A 13,352-nucleotide genomic window follows, 5' to 3' on the forward strand; every position below is an offset into this window, starting at 1 on the left:
TTGACAGTTAATATTTTGGTCATTTGACGGTTGACGTCGACGGTTATCCCATTGAGACCCATTAACAAACGGGAAATCCGCAAACCGCAATGAACACCAAAAACCGAAAAACCGAATTTTGTTTTTTTTGGCACAAAAACCGATTTAAAAAGAGCGAAAACATCCTAATGTTCTCCCCCCTACAATCTTTGAAATGAATAGATGAGATGCGGCACTTTTTACTATTTCATTTCATGATTAAGAGGTACTGAATTAAGTTCATTGTTATCTATTGAGTTAAATAACTGTCATAATCTAACTTTATTTTTAAACTCGTCTGTTATTATTCAATATCATGGTTATGAAGAAAGAACCAAATGTAAACAATCGCGTAAAATACGTAATACATGTATACAATTTTAACAAAATTACAGATATGTGAATTTGTATATGTGCACGGGAAATTTCTTTAATTAAAAGAACATTAAATTGATAATTTTTCCAGTCTAATAGAAACAATAACGTTGTTTTATCGACTAATCCGCGATGTAAGCAAGTCGATCAATTATATATACTCCAATATCCTCATCAACTTTTTTACCTATATGGTTTCCGTTACATCACTAAGATCGTTGTTGAACAATTGACCGGTCGAAAGCTTAGATTCCCGCTAAGGTTTTATCCAACTTCAAAATAGCCTGCGTAGCGGCCCCAAAGGGAGGGGTGAAGGGAGTGGGGAGCCGAGCGGAGAGAGGCTTGGGGAAGGCCCCCTGCCCCCTCCCCCCTCTAGGGCCGCTACGCAGGCTAACTTTAAATAAATTTCCGTCACAGAAACCACCTGGATATTACTGACGAGATGACGTATCTGAGATAGGTCTCTTAGACTATAGTAAACGCTATTTAAAAAAAAAAAAAACGTCTTAGGTTGATGAATTAGTTGATTTAAGTGTAGCAGATTTCATTTCAGTGATTACATGTTGATTATCAAAATACAGGGCTGCAATACGTGAAAAAAGAGCGCCGGTAGGGATAATCTTATTTTGTTTCGCCTTGTTGTCTTTAGTGCCAAATGACAGGTCTCAAAGTCCCTGTAAAAATAGAGAAACGCGATGCAGTATCATTCATAGCACTGTACTGGTAACAAAGTCTCATTCTAGTCTACATCCATTAGTACTTGGTATTAGCATTTTTTCACAGAATTCATAGAAGTGCATGTGAATACTGAATGCGGAATTGTTTACATTGTATGCCTAAAAACCAGAGGCGCCAAATGTCAGAATGGGAAATTAAACTTTGATCCCCAAAATAGTTGCTCACCGTCGAAAGGTGTTCATTTTTTGTTCCGAAAAGAACCCCGGCTGCAATGTGATCGTCGGAAACAGAAATAAATACAATATCTGATGGAAACCGAAGAGTTCTATTAGAACGTAAAATCATACTCGTGAGAAGACGTTAAACGTTTCCGCCTTAGAGAGAGAGAGTCACCATGGGTCACGAAGAGTTGCCCACAAATGTTGCACCCCAAATGTCATCATTGGTGTCAATTTACTGTAAACAGAACAATTCTGAGCAAACAAACCTAACTTCAACTTGACTGACTGATTCTCACGAGCCATATTTGATTCGGGCGGTACTGCATTCGTCTACTGTCTTTTTCAAAATAACTTTGTGGTTATTCGCGCAGTGAATTCTGGACTATTAGTAAAGGTTGCGGGAATACTTTTTTTTTAAATCCCCGTCACATCGTTGAAAACAGATTCGATCGTTTTCATTGTGGATTAGCTTCATTTAATGAAAATAACAGAAAAATTTATTTTCCATGTAGAAATGGGAAACAAAAAAAAAAAAACAAAAAAAAAAACAAAAAAAAAAAAGCGATCTTTAGTCACGTGACGACATCTCTACTCAGATCAACCGCAGCTTTGTGTCAATGTCGGGAGCACAATGACGTCAATAGTACGAGAGTTGCAATTGGCTAGTGGTGGGCGTACCTCCCACGTAAAGGTTATGAGAATGCCTCACCTGTCAGTCAAGAAATGGACTCGATCCTGTGCAAAGAAAGGGGTGAGCGAAATTTGCGATTCGATTCACGTTTGCTTCCAAGACCAAGTGGTGAACACTGGCTTGTAACAGAACTGGAGTGACCAGGATTAGCTAGAGTGTTGTCGTAATATGACTTCTCTTCTTCCTTTCACGCCACCCATTGTTAAGAGGTTGCTGGGCTGGAAGCGGAGTACAGACGACGATGATAAATGGGCCGAGAAAGCAGTGAAGAGTTTGGTAAAGAAATTGAAAAAAACTGGAGGCCTTGAAGAGCTGGAAAGAGCGATTACGAACCCGGGTATTCCTACAAAATGTGTGACAATACCTCGCAGTTTAGACGGCCGTTTGCAAGTGTCGCACCGTAAAGGTCTGCCTCATGTGATTTACTGTCGACTATGGCGTTGGCCGGACTTGCAAAGCCATCATGAATTGCGACCTATCGAGTCGTGTGAATACGCTTTTAGCTTGAAGAAAGATGAAGTTTGTGTGAATCCTTTCCATTATCAGCGAGTAGAAACACCAGGTAATTTTACAGTCAATGTTATGCACAATTCCTTATGTAAAGAATGCTTTGCGGTTATAGAAATACCTGGTTTGTGTTCGTTCGGCGTCCCAATTAGTCTATCGAGTTTTGTTTTGATCTCAAAGCGCGTGTTACATTACTTTGTACACTGTTCGAGTTGTCTTCTGCGATCGTTTTGGATGGTAGGAGATCTGAATATTTTACTTAAGTATGAAATTATAATTTACCTTTTCGAAAGCAGTAGGGATTACAAGCGAACATGCTGCTAACACATCCTTGTAATGCCTAAGTTGTGAAAAAAATGAGTATGTTTCTTCCCCTATTATTGCGCTCTCGTCCATGTGTTTGGTAATTGCGAGATATGTAAGCAGGAAAGTGTGCATTTTTGACTGCAGAAATGTAATCCTCTCGAGGAAAAGATTCTAGACGAATGACCACTTCAAATTTAGCCTTTTCATTGATAGTTTGTCAACCAACACAACATTAATCGGCCGTTGTATCTCGTATTATTGAATGAAGGAACATGTGTTCAAAAACCTGGAAAATGTGTTTCAAAGGTTGTGCACGTTCCAATGTAATTTTTCCTCGCCTTTCGCTATCAGCTGTTTCTGACGCCCAATATTAAATTGCTGCTTTGTAGATAGAGTCTTTGATCGGATCTGATCGGTTAATTTCCATTTTCAAAACAGATGCCTTGATTTTGCGAAGGGTCATATTCGATGGTAAAATTGTGTGATGCAACGTAAAACTTGGTCACTGGCTGGTGTTGGTGGACTTTTTGTGTGAAGTTTATGCGGGATGGTTGTTTGGCACAGTGTTTTTATTCCTGATGGTCGCTGCCAAGGTTTTTTTTTAACACCTTGGTCAATTTCTTTACGTTTAGTTGTCGATTTATGCTTAGCGTGTTATGGACACTAAAGGAAATATGCCGCTATCCCACAGATTTACATTTCAATCAGCTTTCATGGGTTAGGTTTGGATCCTTTCTGCAACATCTCAATGGCCTTTAGACTGACTCGATTAAATGTTACTTTAGATGGTGTTGGTCGAATCGTAGAATTTTGGAAATATGGTCGATCGAGTGAATGATTATTTGACGGTGTGTGTACGTCAAACGCAATGTGTTTGTGTTAGCGCCAAGAACAAAATCGATCTTCTCGCTGCAAAGCAAACTTTCAAGTACTTTTTAGGGTTAGTTTGACAGTGTTCAATAACACATTGTTCCACTTAAGTTTTATATTTATTTGAAAGTTACAAGAACATTTATTTTACGAACTTCATACGTGATATGATCAAGCGACCAGTTGTTTGTTGTAAGTCGTATTAAAAGATCAAGCAATGAAATGGCATAGATACCGCGTCGAACATTTTCGCAATGTTTCCAAATGGAAGTTAATTTCCTGCGTTCTATACATTAAAGCTCTCAGGTCGTGAGTTATTGTTGACCCAATAATTTTATTTCTCTCTATACTATTTGTAACATTCGCCACGCTAGTGCCTCTCTCTATTTCCGTCTTTTTCAAATTAAATTAATGAGGAGAAATTATCAACCATTTATTGTTCACGAACACGAAACTTTGTTCGATGATGCGTAGTAATGCAAAGTCAAACAGCGTGAATATGTATACAAGTTTTGTTTTGCATTGTTCTGGAGGTAATTTGTACGAGAAATCAAATACAAAAAATTGGGCTTGTCTCCGGAAGGGAGTCTCCATACGTTTTCTTGTTATCTGATATCCAGCCAATGATCAACTGCAGATTTTTCGTCATTTTCAAGTTTTTCACGATTGTTAAGTGAACGAGTTTTCCATGAAATGCCAGAATAATAGAATTTTCGTTTATATTGTTCTCATCGCATTGTTGTTTATGATTTCGTTCGAATCGTTTCACAGTCTGTGGTGACGTTGTTACATGATATCAGAAAAATGCTAATTGCCATGCTTTGTTTCTCCTCACGTTGTTCTAGAAACTTTGTTTTCCTTTTTGCAAGTTAACCCTAACCCACTGTAATATACTAACTTCTATATTTTCTCTTCTGGAATTTTACTATCATTTGTTCTGTGGAAAATTAGGTATAGGGTTTCTTTGTTTTCTTTTTAGAGGAGTGAACAGTTCTTGTTATTGCTAAAGCTTTGTGTCTGTCCAAATAGTTTATTTTATGTCTTATATTTTGAAGCATACATTGGTGCAATGTTTAACATGCTTATGTCTTAAACATTGATATCAGCTCTCAGAGGTTTATATTGGTCAAGGGTGCGACTGGTGTGGTGTGTGTGTGTGTGTGAGAGACTTAAATCAGCAGAAGATGTCAAGCAAAGCAAATACTTCAAAATATTGTTTATTGGGCTTAGGCATACCCCATTTGCTATGTTTGGTGCATTTAGTAACAATAGCAACGCTTAAATCTTGTAATAATGAGCATTACCCATTAGGTGTTAGCTGCAGTTTAAACTGCTGTAAACCTTGGAATGGTGGGGTTTTGTTTAATCTTCCTGTTTAATCAGGGTTGACATTATCATTTAATAAGGAAATAACACTATGTGACTTTGATCAATCTGAAGTGCTAAATGAATTCATTTAAGTTTACTTATCAATCATACAAGCTTGAATTTGCCTGTGCAACAAATCATTGTTTAAAATGAAATCTTTAGCTAAGGAAAAGTTTCAAACTCTACAACATTTTTTTGGAGAGTTCAAACAATCTATTATCTGTTCCAGTGGGCTGACTGTGTAGATAAATAACCTACTTATGGGTCATGACCTGGTTAGATCTGTGAAGTTCTAGATCAGAGACAAGGATTTACTAATTGTAAGAGTATTGAAACCTTTGCAGAGACATCCATTTTCCAGTCACAGCTTTGGAGAGTATTATTATCTATTAAATGACAATGTAAAACTGATAACTATATATTTGTATTAACAATCCTTGATATCATATATCTGAACACTTACAATCAAATCTGTAGTATTGATAAATAGAGACTTGGATCTACAGCCGGATATCCGGTAACTAAATACATTCTAACTACAACAAGTTTGAAACTAAGCAGAAACTACATCTAAGTTATAACAATAAACAATCTAGATTTAAAATCATGGTATTTTTTGTGAAATAAAAATTAATAATGTAACTATTTGTCAGTAATACCTGTTTATGATGCTTTCATGAATTATTTTATAATTTTGTGCAAACTATGTTAAACTATAATAGTACAAGTTGTAAGGAAAATGATGATAATTCAGGTGAGGTAAAATCTGTGCTGTAATTCTTGTTGTTCCCAACTTTTTGGCCAAAGACCATGAATAGCTTTTGTGGAAGAGTATTGCTTGTTCAATAATTGAGTGTCACCATATTTAAACAAGTAGCCTATTATTTAGTTAATTGCTATAAATTGTTTCATTTAGTTCTTCCACCTGTCCTTGTTCCACGTCAAACAACTGAAGTTCCCAGGGAACGCCCAGCACTGCCTGAATACACCAGACCAGAAAATACCTCATTTCCTACCCAAGAGCCTACTAACTCCCCATTCCAGTTGCCTGGTAGGTACAATGTTTTATCATAAATGACAGGAAGTAAGCAGTTGATGAGAAGCCCTATGCCTGTTAATCAGTGAGTAGCGGGAATTCCTTACCCATGAACCTTTATCTGAAGTCTGCACATTATCATTATTAATACTGATTATGTGGTTGCCTGGTCCTACACTCATTTCTATAGCATGAACAGGCAAGGAGCATACTTGAATTTCTGTTTCAGTGAGGAACACTCAGTTATCTTTAAAAAAAAAAAAAGAACCTTTTGTTTACCACAATTTTTTGGTAATCATTTGTACTCTTTTGGAGAAAGGCAGCATAAAAGTGAAGTTTTGTGCTGAAGAATGCAACTCAGTGATCTTTGAATGGCTTGAACACTGACTCTCTAAGTAGGAGTCCATAGTGCTAACCATTTGTCATTTAGTTGGTATTTCTTGAGAGATTAAATTAGACTTGAAATGGAGAGAAATTTTTTTTCCTATCATTTCATGACAATGTAGTGGTTGAGGTTCCTCCAAACCTTTGTGGGTATCTTTCTGAAATAGATTTGTATAGGCTACTACAATCTGTGTATCAATAATCTGATTATTTGATGCTGAATTTTGAAAAGTGCAGGGTATTCTGACTGGTTATTCCTATAATGAAAGGAAGGAAGCCAGTAAACAGCTAAACAACCAAACACCTTTCTGTCAAGTTGATGGGATATCAAAATGCAATCTCTGATTAAATATTACTGCACATTAATAATCACAAAACATTCATTCCTCCAAGTGTGCAAGCATTTCTCCATATTCCTAGTAGTTTTGTTTTAAGGAGATAATTCCAGCTCTTTGGTAGTATTCATAGGGCTGCCAGGAGGGAAGTTCATGAACCAGTACTTAATTTTGCAAATGCCAACTCAGTTTTTTGACTCGCTGTTTTGTGAACATTTGGGTGAAATTTGACAAAACTGCATCAATTCAGCATACATCATCGAATTCATTTATCAAAACTATTGCAGGGCTCAACGCTAACCTTTCAAGTTACTAGCTGAGAAGTTAGTGACATCTTAGATGTTATGGCAAATTTCAGTTCGTTTACCAGCCAAACTGACATGTAGAAATAAAAAACCACGAGCCAAAACTGAATTTCTACTGGTCTTTGGCTAGTTGGCTACCATTAGTGTCCAGCCCTGTATTTGATAACAAAACTTTTTAATGTGAGTGGTTTTCACCTGCTTGAATTGAGCATCCAATATTATATTTTATAATGTTATAGTTTACAGTTTACATGTCATGCATGTGTAATTGGATGGTTTGCATCATGTGCATGCTGACCTCTATATAATAAAGTCCTCGAATGCCACTTGGCTAGTAAGTTGAAAAGTTAGTGTCAAGCCCTGTTAGTAGTGGGAAAAGTGAACCGCTGATTATGTATCTTTATCACATGACTCGGGCAGTCAGAGGGCCAATAACTAAAATCAACCAATCAAAATGCTCTATTGCCGGTCAATATTCTCTCAGTATTGGACCGGGCACTGTCCCGAATGATACTGCACTTGTGTCCCTTTGAACTTCAGTCGTATAATAAATCTCTCATTAACCAAGCTTGCTCAGGACTGTACTGGAAGAATATCAGCCCTCGGTCTTTTTTGTACGGACCTTGCTGCGCTCGGTCCATACTGTCAAGACCTCAGGCCGATATTCTCCCAGTACGGCCCTCGCACTTGGTTAATAAGATATATATATATATATATATGAACATTTCCCTTAAAGCTGCTGGGCCTTATTGTTTGTGGATCATGCCTTTTAGATGTTAATGTTTTTGCAACTGAATGCATGGCTTAAAATTAACGGTAACCGGTTAACCAATGGTTAGTAATTTTCCACATTTGGTTACTAAAATTTGTCCAACTAACCCAACATGGCTAGTAAAATTTTCTAACATATTTAAACATTGGTAGACCTCAGGACAAAGAGCATGTAGACCTGACTCTCAGAGGAATACTTGGAATACTCAAGTTGTTAAGTCAACTTTAACTCTTATTAGAGAATGTGCTTTAGATGTACTGTTCTTGACTAATCATGGTAAACGAGAGGGAAATAAAATAGGTGCACAATTGTCAACATTTTTGAGGTCACCATGCAATTTCAGCCACTCTTTAATTTGTCCTAGTCATTATTATCAAATTGATAATAGTCATTATTATCAAATTGATAATAATGACTAGGACAAATTAAAGAGTGGCTGAAATTGCATGGTAACCTCAAAAATGTTGACAATTGTGCACTTATTTTATTTCCCTCTCGTTTACCATGATTAGTCAAGAACAGTACATCTAGAAGATGTTCAATATTTGAGATATGGTAACTTGTGAGCTTGGATACCAACTTTATAATTTGGTGAGTAAAAACGATGTCTACTAACCCGAAGGGTTAGTGATCCAAGAATTAAATTCGAGGCCTGGAATGTATACTCAAGTGACATGAAATGACTAATACAAGCTTTTTTCAATATTTTTTGGGATTTTGTTGTAATATCATGCTGTCAGGGTCTTGTATCTGGCAAAGAAGATGGTTTCATGTCATGGTGATTAACTAGCATTGGTTCTGTTGTCTGTTGCATGCACAGATACTCCAGGTTATATGTCAGAGGATCAGTGCTCAGTTTCAGGAGATCAACCACAGAGCATGCAGACAGGTAGGGCCCTAAGTAGGTCTTTTCAGTCTTAATTCATCTCATGGTTATAGATTTAGATTTATTATGATTTATTCCACAGTATTACAAGTATATAACAAATAATTAAGAAAAATAAAAAGGAAAAAAAAAAAATAAGCAGTGGGGTAGGAGACAACCAAAAGTGCAATGGTACCATACTAGGCCACATCACAATATTTTGACTTACTTTGACTTACTTTTACTATGAACAAGGATAATCCTCGGAGCAGCTTCAGTAAATTAATTGAGTATCAAAAGCAATATGCAAATCCTTTCACTTTTCATCAGTTTCCCTTGTGTTTGGTGTACAAAACATTAAACACATGCGTGTTAGATAACCAAAACCACACTCTTTTAATTTTCATGCAAATTGAAATTCAATGTGTTAGCTTCCAGAATGTAAACAGTGTTAAAAGTCAGAGTTTAGTGTGAACTATTTCACGGTTTCCTTGCAGATCCAGGTCCTCTTTCTCCAGACCCTTCCCTTGCAGGTAAAACAAATATTATTTGATTTTTGTTGCAGTGTACCTTTCATCAAGTTATGGCTTCTGTTGAGCTGTAATGTGTACTTCCTTATTTTTATGTTTCATTTTGCATTATTTGAACAATACAGATTTGTTCTGTATGAACACGTGTGTAGCAGGCATTTTTGTAATCAGTGTTTTGTTGTTTACTAGATGCGCAACCTGTGCAGTACACGGAGCCAGCATACTGGTGCCAGATTTCATATTATGAGATGAACACGAGAGTTGGAGAAATTTTTCATGCAGCTCGACCAAGTCTTACTGTTGATGGCTTTACTGATCCCTCTAGTTGTGACAGATTTTGTCTGGGACTGTTGTCTAATATTAATCGCAACCCTCAAATAGAGATGACACGTAAACACATTGGGAAGGGAGTGCGTCTCTATTACATTGGTGGGGAAGTGTTTGCTGAGTGTTTGAGTGACAGTAGTATATTTGTACAGAGCCCCAACTGTAATCAACGGTATGGTTGGCACCCTGCGACTGTGTGCAAGATTCCACCTGGATGCAACTTAAAGATCTTTAATAACCAAGAATTTGCTCAGTTATTGTCGCAGTCTGTCAATCAAGGTTTTGAGGCAGTGTATGCATTAACTCGCATGTGCACTATCAGAATGTCGTTTGTTAAAGGCTGGGGTGCTGAGTATCGCAGACAAACTGTCACAAGCACGCCATGTTGGATTGAGCTTCACCTCAATGGGCCCCTTCAGTGGCTTGATAAAGTTCTAACACAGATGGGTTCTCCTTCTGCTCACTGTTCATCAATGTCCTGATGAATTTTACTGAATGTAGTATTTCATGTGTGAATTTTTACTGAATGCTTAGAGAAGCAAGTTAGGCTTAAAGCTTTTTAAATCCTCAAAACCTTTTACTGGGCTTTGTGTATGATATATCGCATGCAAAAATGCCATATACTGACTTATTAGTTGATTCCTTTTTAGAAAGGCAATCTGCTATTAACTATATTTTATATAATTATGAGAATCAATGATTGCATACAAATGTGCCTTTGATGTCCAGAGAGAGGGAGAAATGTACATAAAACAGCCATACTCAGTTGCAAGTTTCCAGAAAGTTTTCTTTTATATTTTCTTTTTATTTCCATCACAAATTACAACAATTACAATTGTAGATTGTTTGGGGTATCTATACGAATCCTTTACTCTCAAACCAGAACCTAATGAATTTCCATTTGCAACTCATTTTAAGGCTATCAACTGAAAAGAAGACAAGTGTACTTTGTTTAGGTCAGAACAAGAATGGAAATTATATGTTTAGGGCTATTTTGGGGTTAGTACATCTAGAGGCTGCTTTCAAGAAATTGCAAACATAGAAACAATGCAGTAAAAATGAATCACCATAGGCAAAAAACTGAACATTTGTTAAAACACTGGTTGGGGTCACATGTTCAAACTACACTTAAACAGTATTAAACAGTTAAGCTCTACTTAAAGAGTTTTAGTGTTCAAGAAGAAACAAGAATTTAAGTTTGTCAACTGGTTGTATTTAATATTTAAAAGCCCTGTCATCTTTAACACTGTCAGTGACGAATAATGTAGGAATTTGCAACTGTGTCAAGGGAAGGGAAAATTTTTGAAAGTAGATCTTGAGAGGTGGATGTCTTTTGGCACTGACACTGGAAGTAAGAGCACTTTTAGCAGCTGATGTGAGTCACACAAAATAAGTTTTGTGCCACATAGGTTTTCTGTAATGACTGTTCGTCACCTTACTATAATGTATGTCTATTGAATTCAGTCTTAATAACTGTATACCAAAAGTAAATAAGAACAAGTAGCTATAGTAACCTATGAAATTTAACAGCAAATTTTAAAAGAATTTAGTACAGTTTTCTATCAATTTATGAGTGAAACCTTGAAATTAGGTGAACAAGGAAAAGAGGTTTGCCTTGTTAGGGAAAAGTGGGAAAGCCATTCATGGAATGCAGTACACATAGTTTTATTCAAAGTGTTTCAAATTTAGTTTCACATTAATGCTCATTTTAGTATGAGTATTTGGTACGAGTCTCTGTTTTCTTTCTGCTTGTCATTGATGGATAAGCAAGGGGAGCAGTATAACAATGTATGTGTGCCACAATTCACCATTTAAAACTGATCTTAAAACTGTTATAGTTTGTTGGAATATGCCAAGTGTGGCCTACTGTATGCTGATAAATTTCTCACCCCTAAGTTTGGAATGATAATTTTAGAATGGTACACAGACTGTTGAGCAGCAGGCCACTGGAGCCTTTGGTTCTTCAGGAATTACTGTGGTATCATTCCTTTCATACTAGTGAAAAAGAAAATACTCATTGCAGTCTTCGATGAGATTAAGAATGACATTTTTAACCCTCATAGTAATTGTAAAAACCTTAGCAACAGTGATTGATTTGTATTTATTGCTTATGCAAGGATTGCAACTTGCATTTCCAAACTTAAGAAGAAACTTGGCATATCAAAGGCAATTAACAAGGAGCATTGCTAAATAAATGCGGTGTGCTCTGTTGTACAGGATTATAAAGATTGTTTTAACAGGCTAGTTTATGTGAAACTTATTTGTTGAAACATGGACTTTGCAAGCTGTTTATGGCCCTCTTCCTTTTTCCATGAATTGCAGCTTGCCAATTACTTTTTTTGTTAATTTGTTATGTTGTTGTGGAAGTGGTAAATGCATTTTCTGTTAGGCTTCATGTCTCGTAAAATTATACAGTACCATCAGTCTTAAAAAAGCATATTTTTTTTTTAGTCTTTGAGGGTTACGAGAAAGGTGATGTTTAAACTGTAATTAGAATTTTTAGATGGTTATTGTAGATTGTAAAACGTAACTAGAAATATGATGGCACCTACTAAAGCAAATAATACAATTTAAATAGAACCTAAAGGCATTGCACAGCAGTTTATGTTTGCATCTAGTACAAATTTTTACGTTTACAACTCTGAAGTTTTAATTTCTCACCTGTATTGTGCATAAGCTAGCTGGTAAATATAAAGAATGGTCCTATTTTAACTTTGTAAATGTTGTCCCTGTCATTTGATACCATTAAACTACCACCCATAGGAGTGGGGTAAGGTCATTCTCCGTCACCCCTGATGCTCAATGAGTTATCCTTTTGAGGACCATTTCAGCCAGCACTTAGTATAAAATTGGAAAATCCGGTGAAATCTCTCTCCAAAGAGATTAGGAACAGGCTGACCTCAAGTGCTCCTGTGCGCCTTCATACATAAATTATGCCCGTGTTTCGACAATTAAGCAACCTCTTCATGGAGGAATTATTGTTATCCTTGAATTTTTAAACGTTGTATATAACACAAGTAATTCAGCTTATAGCTGCAAGTTGTGGTTTTTTAATAAACGATTTACTGATTTACTCCTCATCATTTCAATGATAACCCTTAGAGGTGTGGCGGAGAACTTATTCGCAGACCGCATTAAACTCAGCTGGCTGCCAAAACAGTAGACTAACCATGCGGGGCCCAATTTCTCGCTTGTCCGTTTGATCGTGCTTGATTTTTTTGTCATTGTAGGTGCACTCGGTTTGTAGACTTCTAAAAGAAGCCAATGATTATTCTCAATGATTACATTTTTATTTTACTCCTTGTGTGCAGTTGCTAGCTAATATATTATGACCTGGGCTTTAAAAATTTAAGAAATTTTCTATTGCAACGATTCTACCGATCACAAAGAATTCGTCTGTCTATTATTAATGATGGTTGTTACATTTGGTAATTGATGTAATTTTTTTCGTCAGTGTAATGGAAAGAGAGAGAAACAAATCACAACCAAGTGTGCGGAAAGAAGCAGAGGCGCCCCTTTTAAGCAGGGGAGGAGGAGGGGGAGGGAAAGCGATATGATAGGAACCTGGATTCAAGACATCGAAGGAGCCAAAGTTCCAGGTGATCTGTGACGTCATTGCGGGGGCCTGGGGAAAGAAAATTTAAAAGTATATCCCATCAACCAACGCGCGCACTAGTTCAATCTGTTTTCATGGCGGCCGGTCGGCGTGATGCGAGGTCGATGTAGCTAATTACTTTCGCACTTTAACAAGTGAGAAGACTTGT

General features: G+C 36.7%; 1 protein-coding gene across 1 annotated transcript; it reads left to right on the forward strand.

Moving 5' to 3' along the window:
- The first annotated feature begins 2,000 nt into the window (after positions 1-2,000).
- On the forward strand, positions 2,001-12,661 carry LOC111337190 (SMAD family member 3). The gene is made up of 5 exons (XM_022943441.2): positions 2,001-2,545; positions 5,951-6,085; positions 8,687-8,755; positions 9,229-9,264; positions 9,451-12,661. The coding sequence occupies exons 1-5, from the start codon at positions 2,152-2,154 to the stop codon at positions 10,068-10,070; spliced, it is 1,254 nt and encodes a 417-aa protein (XP_022799176.1). The 5' UTR covers positions 2,001-2,151; the 3' UTR covers positions 10,071-12,661.
- The last annotated feature ends 691 nt before the right edge of the window (positions 12,662-13,352 follow it).

This window comes from Stylophora pistillata, chromosome 1, assembly GCF_964205215.1.
Source record: "Stylophora pistillata chromosome 1, jaStyPist1.2, whole genome shotgun sequence".
Taxonomy (NCBI): domain Eukaryota; kingdom Metazoa; phylum Cnidaria; class Anthozoa; order Scleractinia; family Pocilloporidae; genus Stylophora; species Stylophora pistillata.

Bases quoted from the DNA above. Each gene is read 5' to 3' on its own strand.
- LOC111337190 (XM_022943441.2), top strand. From the start codon at position 2,152: ATGACTTCTCTTCTTCCTTTCACGCCACCCATTGTTAAGAGGTTGCTG. The intron at 2,546-5,950 runs GTAATTTTACAG...TGTTTCATTTAG, and splicing joins TCAGCGAGTAGAAACACCAG to TTCTTCCACCTGTCCTTGTT. The intron at 9,265-9,450 runs GTAAAACAAATA...GTTGTTTACTAG, and splicing joins TCCAGACCCTTCCCTTGCAG to ATGCGCAACCTGTGCAGTAC.